Source organism: Dendrobates tinctorius, unplaced genomic scaffold (genome assembly GCF_039654945.1).
Source record: "Dendrobates tinctorius isolate UK_male_01 unplaced genomic scaffold, ASM3965494v1 ptg000162l, whole genome shotgun sequence".
Classification (NCBI taxonomy): domain Eukaryota; kingdom Metazoa; phylum Chordata; class Amphibia; order Anura; family Dendrobatidae; genus Dendrobates; species Dendrobates tinctorius.
The window spans coordinates 38136641-38154822 of NW_027361829.1; the positions used below are offsets into that span (position 1 = coordinate 38136641).

General features: G+C 45.0%; 1 protein-coding gene across 1 annotated transcript in view; it reads left to right on the plus strand.

Moving 5' to 3' along the window:
* Positions 1-1876, plus strand: part of NPSR1 (neuropeptide S receptor 1) — an 814072-nt gene extending 812196 nt beyond the window's left edge. The window contains exon 9 of the mRNA XM_073549960.1: positions 329-1876. Within this exon, the coding sequence (XP_073406061.1) occupies positions 329-419 (91 nt within the window). The 3' untranslated portion in view covers positions 420-1876. The remainder of the gene's footprint in view (positions 1-328) is intronic.
* The last annotated feature ends 16306 nt before the right edge of the window (positions 1877-18182 follow it).

Here is an 18182-nt window from a genome sequence, read left to right on the forward strand (position 1 = left end):
AATACCAAAACAAAATGTCAGAATTGCATTTTTCTTAACAGTTTCACTGCACTTCATATTTTTTCCTGTTTTTAGCGCATTATGCGGCAAAATGAATGGTGGAATTAAATATTGCAACTCATCCCTCAGAAAACAAGCACTCCTATGTATATATGAACAGAAAAATAAAAAAGGTCTGGCTCTGGGAAGAAGAGGAAAGAAAAATGCAAAAGCTGAAATTTGCCGCTTTGGAAAGGGGTTAAACTTTTCTTATTGCAATGGCATAATGTTTCTATTATATAAGAGAAAGATTACAAAGTTGCTATAATTTTTTTTTTCTTTTTTGTAGGGATCGAAGTTCAGGACATCTTGGTGGCACCCTCAGGGATAAAACTGAAGGAGTAGAAATGCAGGTGGTTTCCAGGCCAGAATACATTTGACATTTGGAATTTTGATACCTTAAAGCAAAATACTAATATGCATTTGATAACCGTGCAAAAAACTTGCAACTTGCATGATGGGCCAGTAAGTTATGTAATAAAATTGAAGTGAAAAAATGTTTACTTGTTTTTGAAATATATTATTTTTCAGTGGCGTTTGTTTAGTTGATAAATTGTTTTTGAAACAGATATTTTAATTTAATGTTCATCTCTTTAACCGATGGAATAATAGATACAGGAACGCTCATACATTACATCACAAGAATAATATTTTCTTTTGTGACTTTTGCTTTAGATAGCTAATACTGGTACAATGTTACCAAGCAACATTATTGTTTGTCTTTATATTTGCATGAGAATGTTCATAACATAATAAAGAGCTATTTTTATTTATTTAAGGGTGAATAATTATTGATTGTCTTTATATTTGCATGAGAATGTTCATAACATAATAAAGAGCTATTTTTATTTACTTAAGGGTGAATACAATGCCTCACAGAGATACTGTACAGCAAACTATCGGGTCAGCTTGTCCAGTAAATCACTTTTATTAATTTATTAAATATGTAAACTTCATGTATTAAATACACTAAACTCTTTGTAAATAGCCTAAATCAATATGTTACATATATTGAATGCTTACAGACAATAACTACTATAGAAAGAAAAAAAGCCTGAAAAAAAAACACCTCCAAAGAAGGATACTGTAAAATATCATCAGCAATGCTGTGCTAATTCCAGTCCCAAGTACCTGTTATGTAGTGCTGTGATATCACTGATGTCAATGGTGCTTCAAAGCACCTGCGACTGTAAACACTGGTGAAGCCACAGAAAGGATGTCTGAAAATAATATGACTCATCAAAAAAATTAATCAACAATGTTCTTAGTTTTATACAAAAGATAGTGAAAGGGATTAGAAAGGTACTTCATAGCAGTGATGGGTTATTCTGTTTTTGGTAAGGGTCCAACCAGCATAGAAACACTTCTATTTGTCCCTTTTTCATTATTGTTTCCAAAAGCATAGAATCCACAATATAGAAAAATTGCCTCAAAATCATCTTAGATGTTACTTATAAAAACAAAGAATATATATATATATACAGTATATATATACATATATACTGTATATACAGTTGGCTATTTATATGGATACACCTAAATAAAATGGGAATGATTGATGACCCAGATCGGCAAGCTGAATTTGCAGAATGGTCAAAACAAAAATTGGAACAGGACCCTCAGTTTACGCCGAACATTATGTTCAATGATGAGGCAAACTTTTTTGGGTGGGCCATTTATATGGATACACCTAAATAAAATGGGAATGGTGACAGTTTTCTTGCATAGGGTATCTTGCAATTTCTATTTGCTCCTCATGTGTTAACCTCTGCGACATGTCAATGGCTGTACTCAAAGAGAAACTTGTAAATAACTCATGAAAGAATAAAGCTACATTAAAACCAAGCACACCATTGTTTTTTCTTGTGAAATTCTCCATGAGTTTGATGTGTCACATGACCCTCTTCCCATTGAAAAAATAAAGTTGGATCCAAAATGGCCAACTTCAAAATGGCCCCCATGGTCACCACCCATCTTGAAAAGTTTTCCCCCTCCCATATACTAATGTGCCACAAGCAGGAAGTTGATATCACCAACCATTCCCATTTTATATAGGTGTGTCCATATAAATGGACCACCCTGTGTGTGTATATATATATATATATATATATATATATAGTGCCTTGTGAAAGTATTTGGACCCCTGGAACTTTTCAACCTTTTCCCACATTTCGTGCTTCAAACATTGTAAATTTTTGGTGAAGAATCAACAACAAGTGGAACACAATTGCGAAGTTGAACAAAATTTATTGGTTATTTTACATTTTTGTGGAAATTCAAAAACTGAAAAGTGGGGCGTGCAATATTATTCGGCCCCTTTAACTAAATACTTTGTTTCACCACCTTTTGCTGCAATTACAGCTGCAAGTCGCTTGGGGTATGTCTCTATCAGTTTTGTACATCGAGAGACTGAAATTCTTGCCCATTCTTCCTTGGCAAACAGTTGACCTCAGTGAGGTTTGATGGAGATCATTTGTGAACAGCAGTTTTCAGCTCTTTCCACATATTCTTGATTGGATTCAGGTCTGGACTTTGACTTGGCGATTCTAACACCTGGACATGTTTATTTGTGAACCATTCCATTGTAGATTTGGCTTTAAGTTTGAGATCATTGTCTTGTTGGAAGACAAATCTCCATCCCTGTCTCAAGTATTTTGCAGACTCCAACAGGTTTTCTTCAAGAATTGTCCTGTATTTGGCTCCATCCATCTTCCCATCAATTTTAACCATTTTCCCTGTCTCTGCTGAAGAAAAGCAGGTCCAAACCATGATGCTGCCACCACCATGTTTGAAAGTGGGGATGGTGTTTTCAGGGTGATGAGCTGTGTTGCCTTTACGCCAAACATATCGTTTGTCATTGTTGTCAAAAAGTTCGATTTTGGTTTCATATGACCAGAGCACTTTCTTCCACATGTTTGGTGTGTCTCCCAGGTGGCTTGTTGCAAACTTTAAATTACACTTTTTATGGATATCTTTGAGAAATGGCTTTCTTTTTGCCACTCTTCCATGAAGGCCAGATTTGTGCAGTGTACGACTAATTGTTGTCCTATGGATAGACTGTCCCACCTCAGCTGTAGATCTCAGCAGTTCATCCAGAGTGATCATGGGCCTCTTGGCTGCAACTCTGATCAGTCTTCTCCTTGTTTGAGATGAAAGTTTAGAGGGACGGACGGGTCTTGGTAGATTTGCAGTGGTATGATACTCCTTCCATTTCAATATGATCGCTTGCACAGTGCTCCTTTGGAAAATTTTTTGTATCCAAATCCGACTTTAAACTTCTCCACAACAGTATCACGGACCTGCTTGTTGTGTTCCTTGGTCTTCATGATGCTCTCTGTGCTTCAAACAGAACCCTGAGACTATCACAGAGCAGGGGCATTTATACGGAAACTTGATTACACACAGGTGGATTATATTTATCATTAGTCATTTAGGACAACATTGGATCATTCAGAGATTCACAATGAACTTCTGGAGTGAGTTTGCTGCACTGAAAGTAAAGGGGTCAAATATTATTCCACAAAAATTTAAAATGACCAATACATTTCGTTCAACTTCACAATTGTGTTCCACTTGTTGTTGATTCTTCACCAAAAATTTACACTTGGTATCTTTATGTTTGAAGCATGATATGTGGGAAAAGGTTGAAAAGTTACAGGGGACTGAATACTTTTGCAAGGCACTGTATATATATATATATATATATATATATATAAATATGAGGAAATTGGGATCCAGCAAAAGGATGAAAGTTCACCAGATTTGTAAAAACTTCTTCTTTATTAATCCATTATGTCATAAAAAGTACAAGGAACTCCAATCAATTAGTAGCATTCCAGCAAGGGACTACATGTTTCAGAACTATGTGCCTTCCTCACGGTCCTATTTGAACACTAGCAATATATCCTCCTTTGTGGAACATATTCAAATGACCCTTAATTAAAAACAGTGGAACAAACCAATTAAAAACATCTGAGTAGATGGTTGAAACTCAGTTCAAAATGTTGCCAGAAAAATACCTATACTGAACATGTTTTATACATAGACAAATGATATAAACATTTAGTAATGAATCAACAATGATATGGAATAACTGCCACAAAAAACAACAATATATAAACATACTGTATATGAAAAGATGCATCATATAGTAGGCATGATCTAAACATCAGAAACAATCACAAAAATAACTCTCAGAAGGTATAATATCATAGAGTAGGTTTAAGATGAAGACACAATCTTTTGTAAATTCATACATGAACTCTATCCCTTTTCTTATCCTCTTCCTTTCCTCTTTTCCTCCTTCAAAAAAAAAAAATATACCTAATATTGTGTAATGAGATCCATTCTACTGTTCAGTCCGTCTGGATGGAGACTTGTGTATGTGTGATCAGCAATATCATTGCTGAGGTGTTGTTTCTAAGTATAAGGGAGAAGTCTTTAGGTAACTAGAGAGATGGGCGGGTTCTGGCTACCTACAAATCCACCCAGGGGTGTGTCTGAAAACGCCTATAGTAAAAGGCTTTGTAACTGTGTGAAGGACCTGTGGTGAGGTCATAGCCATGTAACCGAGTGGGCGTGGCTACGGGCCATATAATGTGGCCAGGGTAGGTCAGCAGGGGTGAATGATGGGACCTGTTTGGTCCAGTTTGGAAGGTCCTGTGAGGAGAAGGATCTCCTGGCTAACAGCCTGTGGAGCAGCTGTGGGAGCATTGGCGATGTGTGCCTAAGAGCTCCCTGGAGGGAACTAACGTATGCGATGGTGAAGCCGCATAAGGAACCCTGACGGGTGAGATAATGATGAGGCTGAATAGCCTATATAATGGACGCTATGCTGATATGAACTTTGTGGTGCTTTCTTTGGTTTATGCTGAATAATAAACCTCACGGACTGATATGGTTTTATGGAAAACCCGTACCGGATGTGATTTATTTGCTGCCAAGCGAGTGTCCCCCAACCTTGAATAACAGCGCTACCTCACAATATACTGTATATACACACTGTATATATTTATATATATATATGTATATATATTTGTGCAAATATATATAAAATATATATACATATATAGTATATATCTATTCTTTTATTTCTAAACACTGTTTTTCAGAGATTACTTTGTATCCCCGTTCATACTGCACACACACACACACGATACACCATTTGAAAGGTAAACTTGCTCCCTTCAGCAAGAAAACAGCGAAACAAACCACACATTCATGATTTTATCACAAAATACAGTTTAAACATTAATTTTCATAAGCCTGGAGAAAGACACAATGACCTGCAGGTGGCACCTCAACCGGAAAACATTTTTTGGCCTCTACTTATCAAAACAATTTATTGTATTACCAATAGTGTTGAGCGATACCGTTCGATGCCCAAAAATATCGTATCGGATGGTATCGCCCGATATGAAAAAAATATCGGGTATCGCCGATTCCGATACCGGAAGTCCCATTCAAGTCAATGGGACTTCCGGTATTGGAATTAAAAAAAGGCCTTTATTTCCTTGTTGGCTAATTCTACATAATTGAAAACAAATAAGAATCATGTAGAATGTATTGTGGGAGGTGGAGGAGACATTATAAGCATAGTGGTTTATTCAAATCACATGGCATAGCATTAATTCCAATTTTTTTTTTCAAGACGTTCGGAGTTAAAAAGATATCGACTATGTTAACTTTTTTATGTTTAGTCAGATATGTATGTTTCGCAACTTCCATGCTCTTCACCTTCTTTTGTACTTCTCCCACACTTTCTCCTTCATGATCCGCAGCAGTAGCATTTTTTTCATCAACTTTTTCTTCACCTTATTCATCTTCTTCTTCACCTTCTTCCCATTAATTTTTTTTTTCCATTCTTCATATTCTTCTTATTCAGCTATTATTAATTTTCATATGCTATTTCTTCATCTTCTTCCTATTCTTCTTTTTCTTCATTTTCTTATGGTGACAGGCATTCCTGTAGTACTTATCTATAAAAGTTATAAGATTACACCTTACGTTCAGCCTGTCACAAAAGATTTACAACAGGATTTGTCCGCGTTCAGTTTGGCCTGCAGCAGCAGGCATTTTCCAGGGGCACCACGAGGAGGAACGGACTCACCCCCATTTACTGCTTAGTCTTCTTCTGCTTATAATTTTGATTTCTTCTATGCTGATTTTTTGTCTTATGCTTAATGTTCTTCTGCTTTCTGTTCTTCTGCTTTTGCTTCTTCTGCTTCTTGTTCTTCTGTCTTTTGTTCTGTATCTTGGTGGTTGTCTTCATGTTCTTTGTCCTCTTGGTCTTATTATTTAGGGTCATATTTCTGGTCTTCTTTGGTGTGGTCTTCAGGGTCGTCATCATCAGGGTCATCGTCATGGAGATCAATAAGGATTACCAAAGACAATTTCAAAAAGCTTGATCTTGGAAATGTAGCAGAAGGTACAAGAAGGCTGAGAAACTGGCGAGAACCAGCAGACAGTGCTGGCACCCGGATGGGTAGCAGAAGGAACAAGAGCCAATGGCACTACCGAGGACCAACTGACGGTGCTGGACCACGGTTACTAAGCAGAAGGTACCTGTGCTAAAAAGCACTACCAAGGACCAGCTGACGGTGCTGGACCTCGGATACCGAGATGGAGGCACCTAGGCCAAAGGCTGTGGCGAGAACCAGCAAACAGTGCTGGCACCCGGATGGGTAGCAGAAGGAACAAGAGCCAATGGCACTACCGAGGACCAACTGACGGTGCTGGACCACGGTTACTAAGCAGAAGGTACCTGTGCTAAAAAGCACTACCAAGGACCAGCTGACGGTGCTGGACCTCGGATACCGAGATGGAGGCACCTAGGCCAAAGGCTGTGGCGAGAACCAGCAGACAGTGCTGGCACCCGGATGGGTAGCAGAAGGAACAAGAGCCAATGGCACTACCGAGGACCAACTGATGGTGCTGGACCACGGTTACTAAGCAGAAGGTACCTGTGCTAAAAAGCACTACCAAGGACCAGCTGACGGTGCTGGACCTCGGATACCGAGATGGAGGCACCTAGGCCAAAGGCTGTGGCGAGAACCAGTAGACAGTGCTGGCACCCGGATGGGTAGCAGAAGGAACAAGAGCCAATGGCACTACCGAGGACCAACTGACGGTGCTGGACCACGGCTACTAAGCAGAAGGTACCTGTGCTAAAAAGCACTACCAAGGACCAGCTGACGGTGCTGGACCTCGGATACCGAGATGGAGGCACCTAGGCCAAAGGCTGTGGCGAGAACCAGCAGACAGTGCTGGAACCCGGGTGGGTAGCAGAAGGTACCCATTGAAAGCAAAGTAGCCAGGCCGCAAGCCGGCCGCAGTTACCGAAACCCACAGTCCTACAGGGGGTCCATGTCCCATTGGCACTACGGATCCAGCCTTCAGTGCCAGTTCCCGCAGCCCACATAGGAGTCACCTAAACTGCAGGCACCGTAGAGTCGGCTAACCCGGCCGCAAGACGACAGGACAACGGATTGGTGGCATAGTGACCTTGACACTACCCGGAAACAGCAGGCGTGCTGGAACCAGGCTGGGCAACAGGGAGTCCCCGTGCCAAAGACACTGCCGAGAACCAGCTGACGGTGCTGGAACCCAGATGGGTAGCAAAAGCTACAAGAGCCAATGGCACTACCGAGGAACAGCTGACGGTGCTGGACCACGGTTACTAGGCAGGAGGTACCTGTGCTAGAAAGCACTACCAAGGACCAGCTGACGGTGCTGGACCTCGGATACCGAGATGGAGGCACCTATGCCAAAGGCTCTGGCGAGAACCAGCAGACAGTGCTGGAACCCGGGTGGGTAGCAGAAGGTACCCATTGAAAGCAAAGTAGCCAGGCCGCAAGCCGGCCGCAGTTACCAAAACCCACAGTCCTACAGGGGGTCCATGTCCCATTGGCACTATGGATCCAGCCTTCAGTGCCAGTTCCCACAGCCCACATAGGAGTCACCTAAACTGCAGGCACCGTAGAGTCGGCTAACCCGGCCGCAAGACGACAGGACAACGGATTGGTGGCATAGTGACCTTGACACTACCCGGAAACAGCAGGCGTGCTGGAACCAGGCTGGGCAACAAGGAGTCCCCATGCCAAAGACACTGCCGAGAACCAGCTGACGGTGCTGGAACCCAGGGACAATCATGGTGTAGGCAGAGGCCTACTTGGTGGTAGTTTTAGATTGTTTGTAGGCTACAACAGACTGTCAACGTGCTTCAATTAGGCATCTGTCTCCACTCTGTTTCCAGGATTTCACGTGACTACCAACACCACCAGTTTATGCATACAGTAGCCGTCTGCCCAATCCACACGTGTTCCTGTGTTACTGGTGTTCTGTAATGTCAGCAGATCCCCTGATGTTTGTCTGCCAATGTCTCCTGCTCTGTCCACATTCCCACCACTTGCAGTGGGAAGGTGGACAGCGCAAGAGACAGTGCCGGACACACATTGGGGGATCAGCTCACGTTACAGAACACCAGGAACACAGGAACAAGTGTGGAATGCGTGGACGGCAACTGTGAGCAGGAACTGGTGGTGTTGGAGGTCAGGGGAAATACTAGAGACAGAGTGGAGACAGAGGCCAAATCAGAGAATGTTTAAATCTGAAGTAGTTACAATTTGGAGGCAGCAGCAGTTCGCCCTCCACACAGCAGGGGATCAGCTGACGTTACCGAACCCCACTTTCACATGAACGAGTGTGTTTTTCTGTGTGGACAGCACTTCCGAGCACCAACTAGCGTTGTTGGAACCCAGGGACAATCATGGTGCAGGCCGAGGCCTACTAGGAGCCAGGTGTAAAGCTGAGGTATTTTGACTTTGGAGGGAGCAGGACACTTTGCCCTCCACACAGCAGGGGATCAGCTGACGTTACTGACCCCCACTTTCATATGAACGAGTGTGTTTTTCTGTGTGGACAGCACTTCTGAGCACCAACTAGCATTGTTGGAGCCCAGGGAGAACCAGGGTGCAGGCCGAGGCCTACTTGGTGGCAGTTTTAGATTGTTTGTAGGCTACAACAGACTGTCAACGTGCTCCAATTAGGCATCTGTCTCCACTCTGTTTCCAGGATTTCACGTGACTACCAACACCGCCAGTTTATGCGTACAGTAGCCGTCTGCCCAATCCACATGTGTTCCTGTGTTACTGGTGTTCTGTAATGTCAGCAGATCCCCTGATGTTTGTCTGCCAATGTCTCCTGCTCTGTCCACATTCCCACCACTTGCAGTGGGAAGGTGGACAGCGCAGGAGACAGTGCCGGACACACATTGGGGGATCAGCTCACGTTACAGAACACCAGGAACACAGGAACAAGTGTGGAATGCGTGGACGGCAACTGTGAGCAGGAACTGGCAGTGTTGGAGCCCAGGGACAATCATGGTGCAGGCCGAGGCCTACTAGGAGCCAGGTGTAAAGCTGAGGTATTTTGACTTTGGAGGGAGTAGGACACTTTGCCCTCCACACAGCAGGAGATCAGCCGACGTTACCGAACCCCACTTTCACATGAACAAGTGTGTTTTTCTGTGTGGACGGCACTTCCAAGCAACAACTGACGATGTTGGAGCCCAGGGATAGTCATTTTGTAGGCTGAGGCCTACTTGGAGGCAGTTTAAGATAAGACGTTGTTTGAATTTGGAGGCAGCGGCAGTTTGCCCTCCACACAGCAGTGGATCAGCTGACATTACTGACCCCCACTTTCACATGAACAAGTGTCTTTTTCTGTGTTGACAGTACTTCCGAGCACCAACTAGCGTTGTTGGAACCCAGGGACAATCATGGTGCAGGCCGAGGCCTACTAGGAGCCAGGTGTAAAGCTGAGGTATTTTGACTTTGGAGGGAGCAGGACACTTTGCCCTCCACACAGCAGGGGATCAGCTGACGTTACTGACCCCCACTTTCACATGAACAAGTGTGTTTTTCTGTGTGGACGGCACTTCCGAGCAACAACTGACGATGTTGGAGCCCAGGGAGAACCAGGGTGCAGGCCGAGGTCTACTTGGTGGCAGTTTTAGATTGTTTGTAGGCTACAACAGACTGTCAATGTGCTCCAATTAGGCATCTGTCTCCACTCTGTTTCCAGGATTTCACGTGACTACCAACACTGCCAGTTCATGCGTACAGTAGCCGTCTGCCCAATCCACACGTGTTCCTGTGTTACTGGTGTTCTGTAATGTCAGCAGATCCCCTGATGTTTGTCTGCCAATGTCTCCTGCTCTGTCCACATTCCCACCACTTGCAGTGGGAAGGTGGACAGCGCAGGAGACAGTGGCGGACACACATTGGGGGATCTGCTGACGTAACAGAACCCCAGTAACACAGGAACACGAGTGGAATGTGTGGACGGCAACTTTGAGCAGGAACTGGCGGTGTTGGAGGTCAGGGGAAATACTAGAGACAGAGTGGAGACAGAGGCCAAATCAGAGAATGTTTAAATCTGAAGTAGCTAAAATTTTTTAGGCAGCAGCAGTTTGCCCGCCACACAGCAGGGGATCAGCTGACGTTACCGAACCCCACTTTCACATGAACAAGTGTGTTTTTCTGTGTGGACAGCACTTCCGAGCACCAACTGGCGTTGTCGGAGCCCAGGGAAAATGAGGTAGTAGGCCGAGGCCTACTTGGAGCCAGGTGTAAATCTGAGGTTGTTTGACTGTGGAGGGAGCAGGACACTTTGCCGTACACACAGCAGGGGATCAGCTGACGTTACCGAACCCCACTTACACATGAGCGAGTGTTTTGTCTGTGCGGACAGCACTTCTGAGCAACAACGGGCGTTGCTGTAGCCCAGGGAAAATGAGGTAGTAGGCCGAGGCCTACTTGGAGCCATTTGTAAATCTGAGGTTTTTTGACTGTGGAGGGAGCAGGACACTTTGCCATACACACAGCAGGGGATCAGCTGACGTTACCGAACCCCACTTACACATGAGCGAGTGTTTTGTCTGTGCGGACAGCACTTCTGAGCACCAACTGGCGGTGTCGGAGCCCAGGGAAAATCAGGTAGTAGGCCGAGGCCTACTTGGTGGCAGTTTGCGATTGTTTCTAGACTACTACTAACTGTCAACGTACTCCAATTAGGCCTCTGTCTTCACTCTGTTTCGAGTATTTCCTCTGGCTTCCAACCATGCCAGTTGCTGCTCTGAAATGCCGTCTGCACAACCCACACTTGTTCCTGTGTTACTGGGGTTCTGTAACAGCAGCTTCTCCCTAGAGGTGAGTCAGGCAATGTCTCCTGCTCTGTCCACATTTCCACTACAAGTAGTGGGAATGTAGACAAAGCAGGAGACATTGCCGTGCTCAACTCTGGAGATGAGCAGATGTTACAGGACCCAGGTACCACAGGAACAAGTGTGGATTGTGCAGACGGCACTTGAGAGCAGAAACAGGCGGTGTTGTAGGCCGGAGGAAATACTCAAAACAGAGTGGAGACAGAGGGTAAATCAGAGAACATATTAAATCAGAGGTAGTCAGAAGTTGTAGGCAGCAGGAGAGTTTGCCGTACACACAGCAGGGGATCAGCTGACGTTACCGAACCCCACTTACACATGAGCGAGTGTTTTGTCTGTGCGGACAGCACTTCTGAGCAACAACGGGCGTTGCTGTAGCCCAGGAAATAAAGTTCAGGTCATAGAAACATGAACAGGAGACCTGGATCCTGTTGCCAGCCAATTATTTATTCTGGAAGAGGACTGGCAAATTCAGGTGAGATCCAGGCCTTGTTCATTTTCACAAAAGTAAGACGGTCAACATTATCGGCGGATAGTCGCGTGCGATGGTCTGTTACCACACCACCTGCAGCACTAAAGACACGTTCCGATAATACACTGGCAGCAGGGCAAGCCAGCACCTCCAATGCATACTGGCTAAGCTCTGGCCATGTATCCAGCTTAGAGACCCAATACTTGAATGGGGAAGAGCCGTCTGGGAGAACACTAACAGGGCACGACAAGTAGTCTGTCACCATCTGACGGAAACGTTGCCTCCTGCTGACTGGAGCCGTCTGTGATGGTGTAGCCGTTTGTGGCGGTCCCACAAAACTTTTCCACATTTGGGCCATACTGGCCTTGCCTTGTCCTGCGGCACTGCCTCTGCTACCTCTTTGTGCAGAGCTTCCTCCACTGCCTCTACCCACATGGCTGGTTTGAAAAGCACTACCAGCAACACTTGTGGGGGGAATGGAGAACATGATGGCCTGCACAAGTGTTTCTTGGTACTCCCACATTTTTTGCTCCCGGTTCAACTGTGGTATGAGGCTTTGTAAGTTGTCCCGGTAGCGAGGATCTAGGAGGGTGTACACCCAATAATCAGCCGTGTGGAGAATGTTGTCATTTAACAAGCACTGCAGCATGAAATCAACCATGTGCTGCAGACTGCCAACTGGACCGGAAACGCTGTCCCCAGCTTGAGGCAGCATCTCTGCCTGCTCAGCATCACCCCACCCTCGCTGTACACACTGACTACTAGGGCCTTGTGTACCTCCCTCCTCTGGAGAGATGTGTTCCTCCTCCTCCATTGACTCCTCGTCATCCTCCTCACTAAGTGTCCCCTGCCTGGGCCTTTGTGTGGAAGCACGTTGCGCAGACTTGCCAGAAGCAGATGGCATTTCTGACTGCTCATCCTCGACCTCTTCAAAAACCTCCTCACTTAGTGCTTGTAAGGTTTTTTGAAGCAGACAGATGAGGGGGACAGTCATGCTGATTAGTGCATCATCTGCACTGGCCATCCGCGTGGAGTCATCGAAGGCACGCAAAACTTGGCAGATGTCCCTCATAGTAGCCCACTCAGTGGTGGTGAAGTGTGTCTGGCACACAGTGCGACTTGTTTGCGCCTGATGCAGCTGGTACTCCATTACTGCTGCCTGCTGCTCACACAACCGCTCCAACATATGTAACGTTGAATTCCACCTGGTGGGGAGGTCACATATGATGCGATTTTCTGGCAGGCGGAATCAGCGTTGCAGAGATGCAATGCGCGATCTTGCCATGCTGGAACGCCGCAAGTGAGCACACTCTAGGCGAACCTTGTGCAGCAGTGCATCAAGATCCGGATAGTCCCTCAGAAAGATCTGCACGACCAAATTGAGCATGTGTGCCAGACATGGTATGTGAGTGAGGTTGCCTAGGCCCAGAGCTGCCACTAGATTTCAGTCATTGTCACTCACTACCAAACCTGGCTGGAGATTCGCTGGCACAAACCACACATCGCTCTCCTGCTTGATGGCATTCCAGAGCTCCTGTGCTGTGTGGCTCCGATTCCCCAAAGAAATTAATTTAAGGACGGCCTGTTGACGTTTGGCCACACCTGTGCTCATATCTGGCCTAACAGGCTCACACAGTGCTGTTTCCGAGGAACTAGAGTAGGAGGAGGACTCAATATGTACAGACTGCATTCCTGCAATCCTTGGAGTTGGCAGAATACGTACAGAGCCACTCTCCAGATCTGTACCCGGCTCCACAACATTGACCCAATGGGCAGTGAGGGAAAGGTATCGTCCCTGTCCATGGCTACTGGTCCACGCATCGGTGGTCAGGTGGACCTTGCTACTGACGGCATTTAGTAGCGCATTTTTAATTTTTCCCTCCACATGCTTTTGCAGGGAAGGGAGAGCTAGCCTGCTGAAATAAAAGCGGCTGGGCACATTGTATTGTGGAACTGCCAATGACATAAAGTTCCGGAATGTGTCAGTCTCCACCAGCCTGAATGACAGCATCTCAAGGGCCAGTAGTTTGGCAATGCCGGCATTCAGAGCCAGTGCTCGGGGATGGTTTGCCGAGTATGGCCGCTTTTTCTCCCATGCCTGTGCTACCGATTGCTGGTGAGTGGCCTGGGAGGGTGCTGATGACTGCGAATGTGGTTCAGTGGGTGGAATTTCACTGGGTCTCTGGACAACAGTGGCAGTGGTTCTTCCATGGCGTTCCAGTGAGGAAGCCGAACCAGCTGTGTGTGAGCTGGAGGAAGAAGCCCCAACACGAGCTGAAGAGGTGGTAGGTGCTGCTGAAGGTTGGCCTACATCTTCAGTGTGTCTGTGTAACTCCACCTCGTGCTTGGTACGCACATGTTTCCACATATTTGTGGTATTGAGGTTGGTCACATTTTTGCCTCGTTTCACTTTCTGATGACACAGCTTGCATTTGACAAAGCAAATGTCATCTGCAACTGTGTCAAAAAAAGACCACGCACTGCAAGTCCTGGAAGCGCCCGTCTTGTGTTTTGGAAGAGGATTGCTCCTCACGGGTGCCAAAGTGGAGGCTACAGGCAACCAAGTCTGCCCCCGCCCTCTCCCTCCTCTTTTGGCCGTTCGGGGAATCTCTTCCTCAGAGCTGCTCCCACCACCTTCCTGTGGCTGACGCCATGATGGGTCAAGGACCTCATCATCTCCACTCCCCTCTTCAAGCACCGGCTGGTCCTGGGTTGTCTCGCCAGAACCGTACGCACCAGAAATTGGCAACTGAGTCTCATCATCATCTGATGCATACTGAGGTGTGCTGACCATAGGCACTGGCCCACCTGCCTCTTCAGATTCAGAGGGACAAAGCAGTTGCGCATCACTGCATACTCCCTCTTCTTCACGCTCTAGAATGCTGCTTGGCTGGCCACCTCTTTCCAAGCCAACAGATTCTGAGAACAGAAGTAAAGATTGAGATGGCTCCTGTCCAGGGCTCTCAGACTGCCTGGGCAATTTGGCAGGTGGTGAAGAGACAGATGGTTGCTCTTCAGTGCTCTGGCCTTGGGAGGATGCGGAAGTCATTGAAGTGGATGCGTTAGCTGCCATCCATCCGACAACGGCTTCAATTTGTTTGTCACGCAGCAATGGGGTACGGCGAGGTCCTACAAAGCTGCGTATGAAGGACTGTTGCCTGGTAAAAGTGGGGGATGCCGGGTCACTGGTGGCCGCAGCAGATACCGAATCCCCACGTCCTCTCCCTGCTGAATCCCCCCGTCCTCTCCCTGCTGAAACTCCACGGCCACGACCACGTGCCTTACTCCCTGCCTTCTTCATCTTGGTAGACTGATAAAGATAGACAGAAAAGTAAAAAAGGGGTGGCTTAGTGTTCTTATTCCTGAACACCTGCTAACCAGTATAAGAAACACTAATTTGGCTAAGAGTGTGTGTACTACACTTTAATATGATCTAATGTGGCCTAGACAACTGTAAAGTGGAGTGTTTAGTGAACTTTATTTCCTTTTTTTTTTTGGGTGGGGGGAAAGGAAAGGATGTGACCAGTGTTTGAAAGCTATAGTATCACAAACTTTTTGGAGCGATTACAATGCAGGAAGCTAACCTACAATGCAATTGATGAGGCTCCAAAAAATAGGGTGATACTAGCCTGGCTGGCCCTGAAGGGCACAAGCCAGCAAAAAGGCTCCTCTATCTAATCCTATATAGTGTTTGCAACCAACCAATGACAATGGATGCGGTTGGAAGCACACTAATATAGGAGCAAAAATCTGGCTAAATTTGCTGCAAAAAAAGGACTATGTATGAGGCAGTGACGCACGCTGAGCGGACTACAGCTAGCGGTGGCTGTAGAACACACTGCAACGTGAGCTGCACTCACACACAGAGAGACCTATCAGACAGCCAAAAACAGTGCAGAGAAATGGGCTATAGCACTGAAAGGCTGCTGAAAGGCTCCGCTGTCCACTCCTTTAGTGTTTGCAACCAACGTATATGGATACGTATGGAAGCACACTATACAGGAGAAATAAAAAGCAGCAATAAAAGAAAAATGTGTATGAGACAGAGACACACGCTGGCCGGCCTACAAGCAGACGTGCCTGCAGGACACACTACACAGCGTGGGTCTGCACTCACACAGCCCTTGCAGACAGCTGTGAAAACAGCGCTGCTAGGGAAAAGCAAGCTACAGTGGTGGTTTATGCAGCCTGGATAAAGCACAATATTGTTTTTAGAATCGCTATTTCTAACTGTCCCTCACAGTCTTCAACAGCAGCCTGTCCCTAACTGAATTCACAGCAGAGTGACCAGAAATGGCGGCTGCAGCGCTTTTTATAGTGCATCATGACATCATTTCAGCAGCCAATCACAGCCATGCCAGTAGTTAACATGCCTACATGCCTAACAGGATGTGCCCACACTTCTGAGGATCCCCATTGGCTGAATCAAATCGAGCGGGCTCCTAGCATTATGGGAACTTCCGATTCCGGTATTCGATATGAAAAAAGTATCGGAACTAAGTATCGGAATTCCGATACAGCTAATATCGGCCGATACCCAATACTTGCGGTATCGGAATGCTCAACACTAATTACCAATCTTCATATATATATACTTGTCTGTGTTCATCACCTCATGAAATACATTTATATTTGACCAGCTTGCTTTTTCTGAAATTGCCCCCGACGACCAATGTGCGGAAATTTCGCATGGGCCAAGCTAGTATATCGTATATCTATTTATACATACACAATATATATACAATGGTGAAAATAAATATTTGATACACTGCTAATTTTGCTAATTTTCCCACCTAAAAAAAAATAGAGAAGTCTGTAATTTTTTATCATAGGTACATTTCAACTGTAATGTAACTGGGAGACAGAATCTTGAAAAAAAAAAAAAAAAACAGAAAATCCTTGCCCCCTCTGGATCATCCAGATAGTCAATGTCGAACTTCAAATGGGCCTGGAAATGTGCTGGTGTGAGCAGGAGGACTTTTCGCATCCTGCAGGATTTTACAGTGTAGTGTTGTTACTAATGATAATGCTTGAGACTGTGGTCCCAGTTATTTCCATGTCATTGACCAGGTCCTCTCATGTAGTTCTGGGCTGATTCCTGACCTTTCTCAGAATCATCCTTACCCCATGAGGCGAAATCTTGCATGGAGACCAAGACCGAGGAAGATTGACAGTCATCTTGTGTTTCTTCCATTTTCTAATAATTGTACCAACAGTTGTTGCTTTCTCACCAAACTGCTTGCCTATTGTCCTGTAGCCCATCCCTGCATTGTGCAAGTCTACAATTTTGTCCCTGGTGTCATTAGACAGCCCTTTGATCTTGTTCATGGTGGAGAAGTTGGAGTGTGATTGATTGAGTGTGCAGACAGATGTCTTTTATACAGGCAACAAGTTCAAACAGTTGCAATTAAGGTAAAAAAAATGTTAAATACTTGAAAGATAAACAAACAAGTGGTCAAGGCATCTAGAAATAGCCTAGTAAGAGCTGGTAGGCCCAGCCTAGCGTGAAGAGGCCTGTGCATTTGAAGCTCATCCATGGTAAGAAGAAAATGTGCAGAGGACCACATGGGGGACTTTGAAGAGTGATGACGTGAGTACAAGTATTTTTTTAACCATTTGACGGCCCTTTACAATACAGTAAAATGACAGACAGTGGCAAATTTGCTGAATGCTCGTGGAGCGAATTGCAACCACATTAGATTTTTAGCAAATAGAGTTTTGTAAAATTCAAGCAGAATTAAATTCCACTTAAAAATATTTGCTCATCTTTAACTTTATTGTAAAATAATTTTTCTACACAGAACTACATACAGGGAATCTTAAACACTTATATGCACCTACAGGGCATGACACATGTCCTAACCAAAAATTTAGTTCAATGATTGCTGTACAGTTATGTATGGTGGATATTAAAGTCACAAAAATGGCCCAATATATAATACAATCTGTATACACCACAGAAACAAATGCTTAAACTTTTGTGGTAACAACATAAGAAGCGTTGACCCCACACAATGATGTATATATCTTTAAAATTTTTAAACTTTATTAGACATAAAAATCCGACATTACATACAAATATACACAATAAAGGTGCTAGAACACAAAATAGGAAAGGGACTACAATCCATGGGATCTCACATTACGGCATCAAAAGATAACCGCCCTCAAAAAGGGGCCATGCAAGGGGGACAAAAACCACTGTCATGATATCAAATTACATGTAAAAATACAAGTTTATAGTTATTTATAAGGCTACAATGAACCCGCAATCAATTGAGGCCAAGAATTGCCCACAAAGAAATATCAAACTGCACAAAGTAGACCACATGACCCTGTGATGCCCCCCATAGCATAACCCCCATCGGAGGCCAGCTGTGCACACATAGTTAATGGCTAAACTTTTTCATACCAGAATGTGCCGATGGAGATACCTGGATGTCCCTC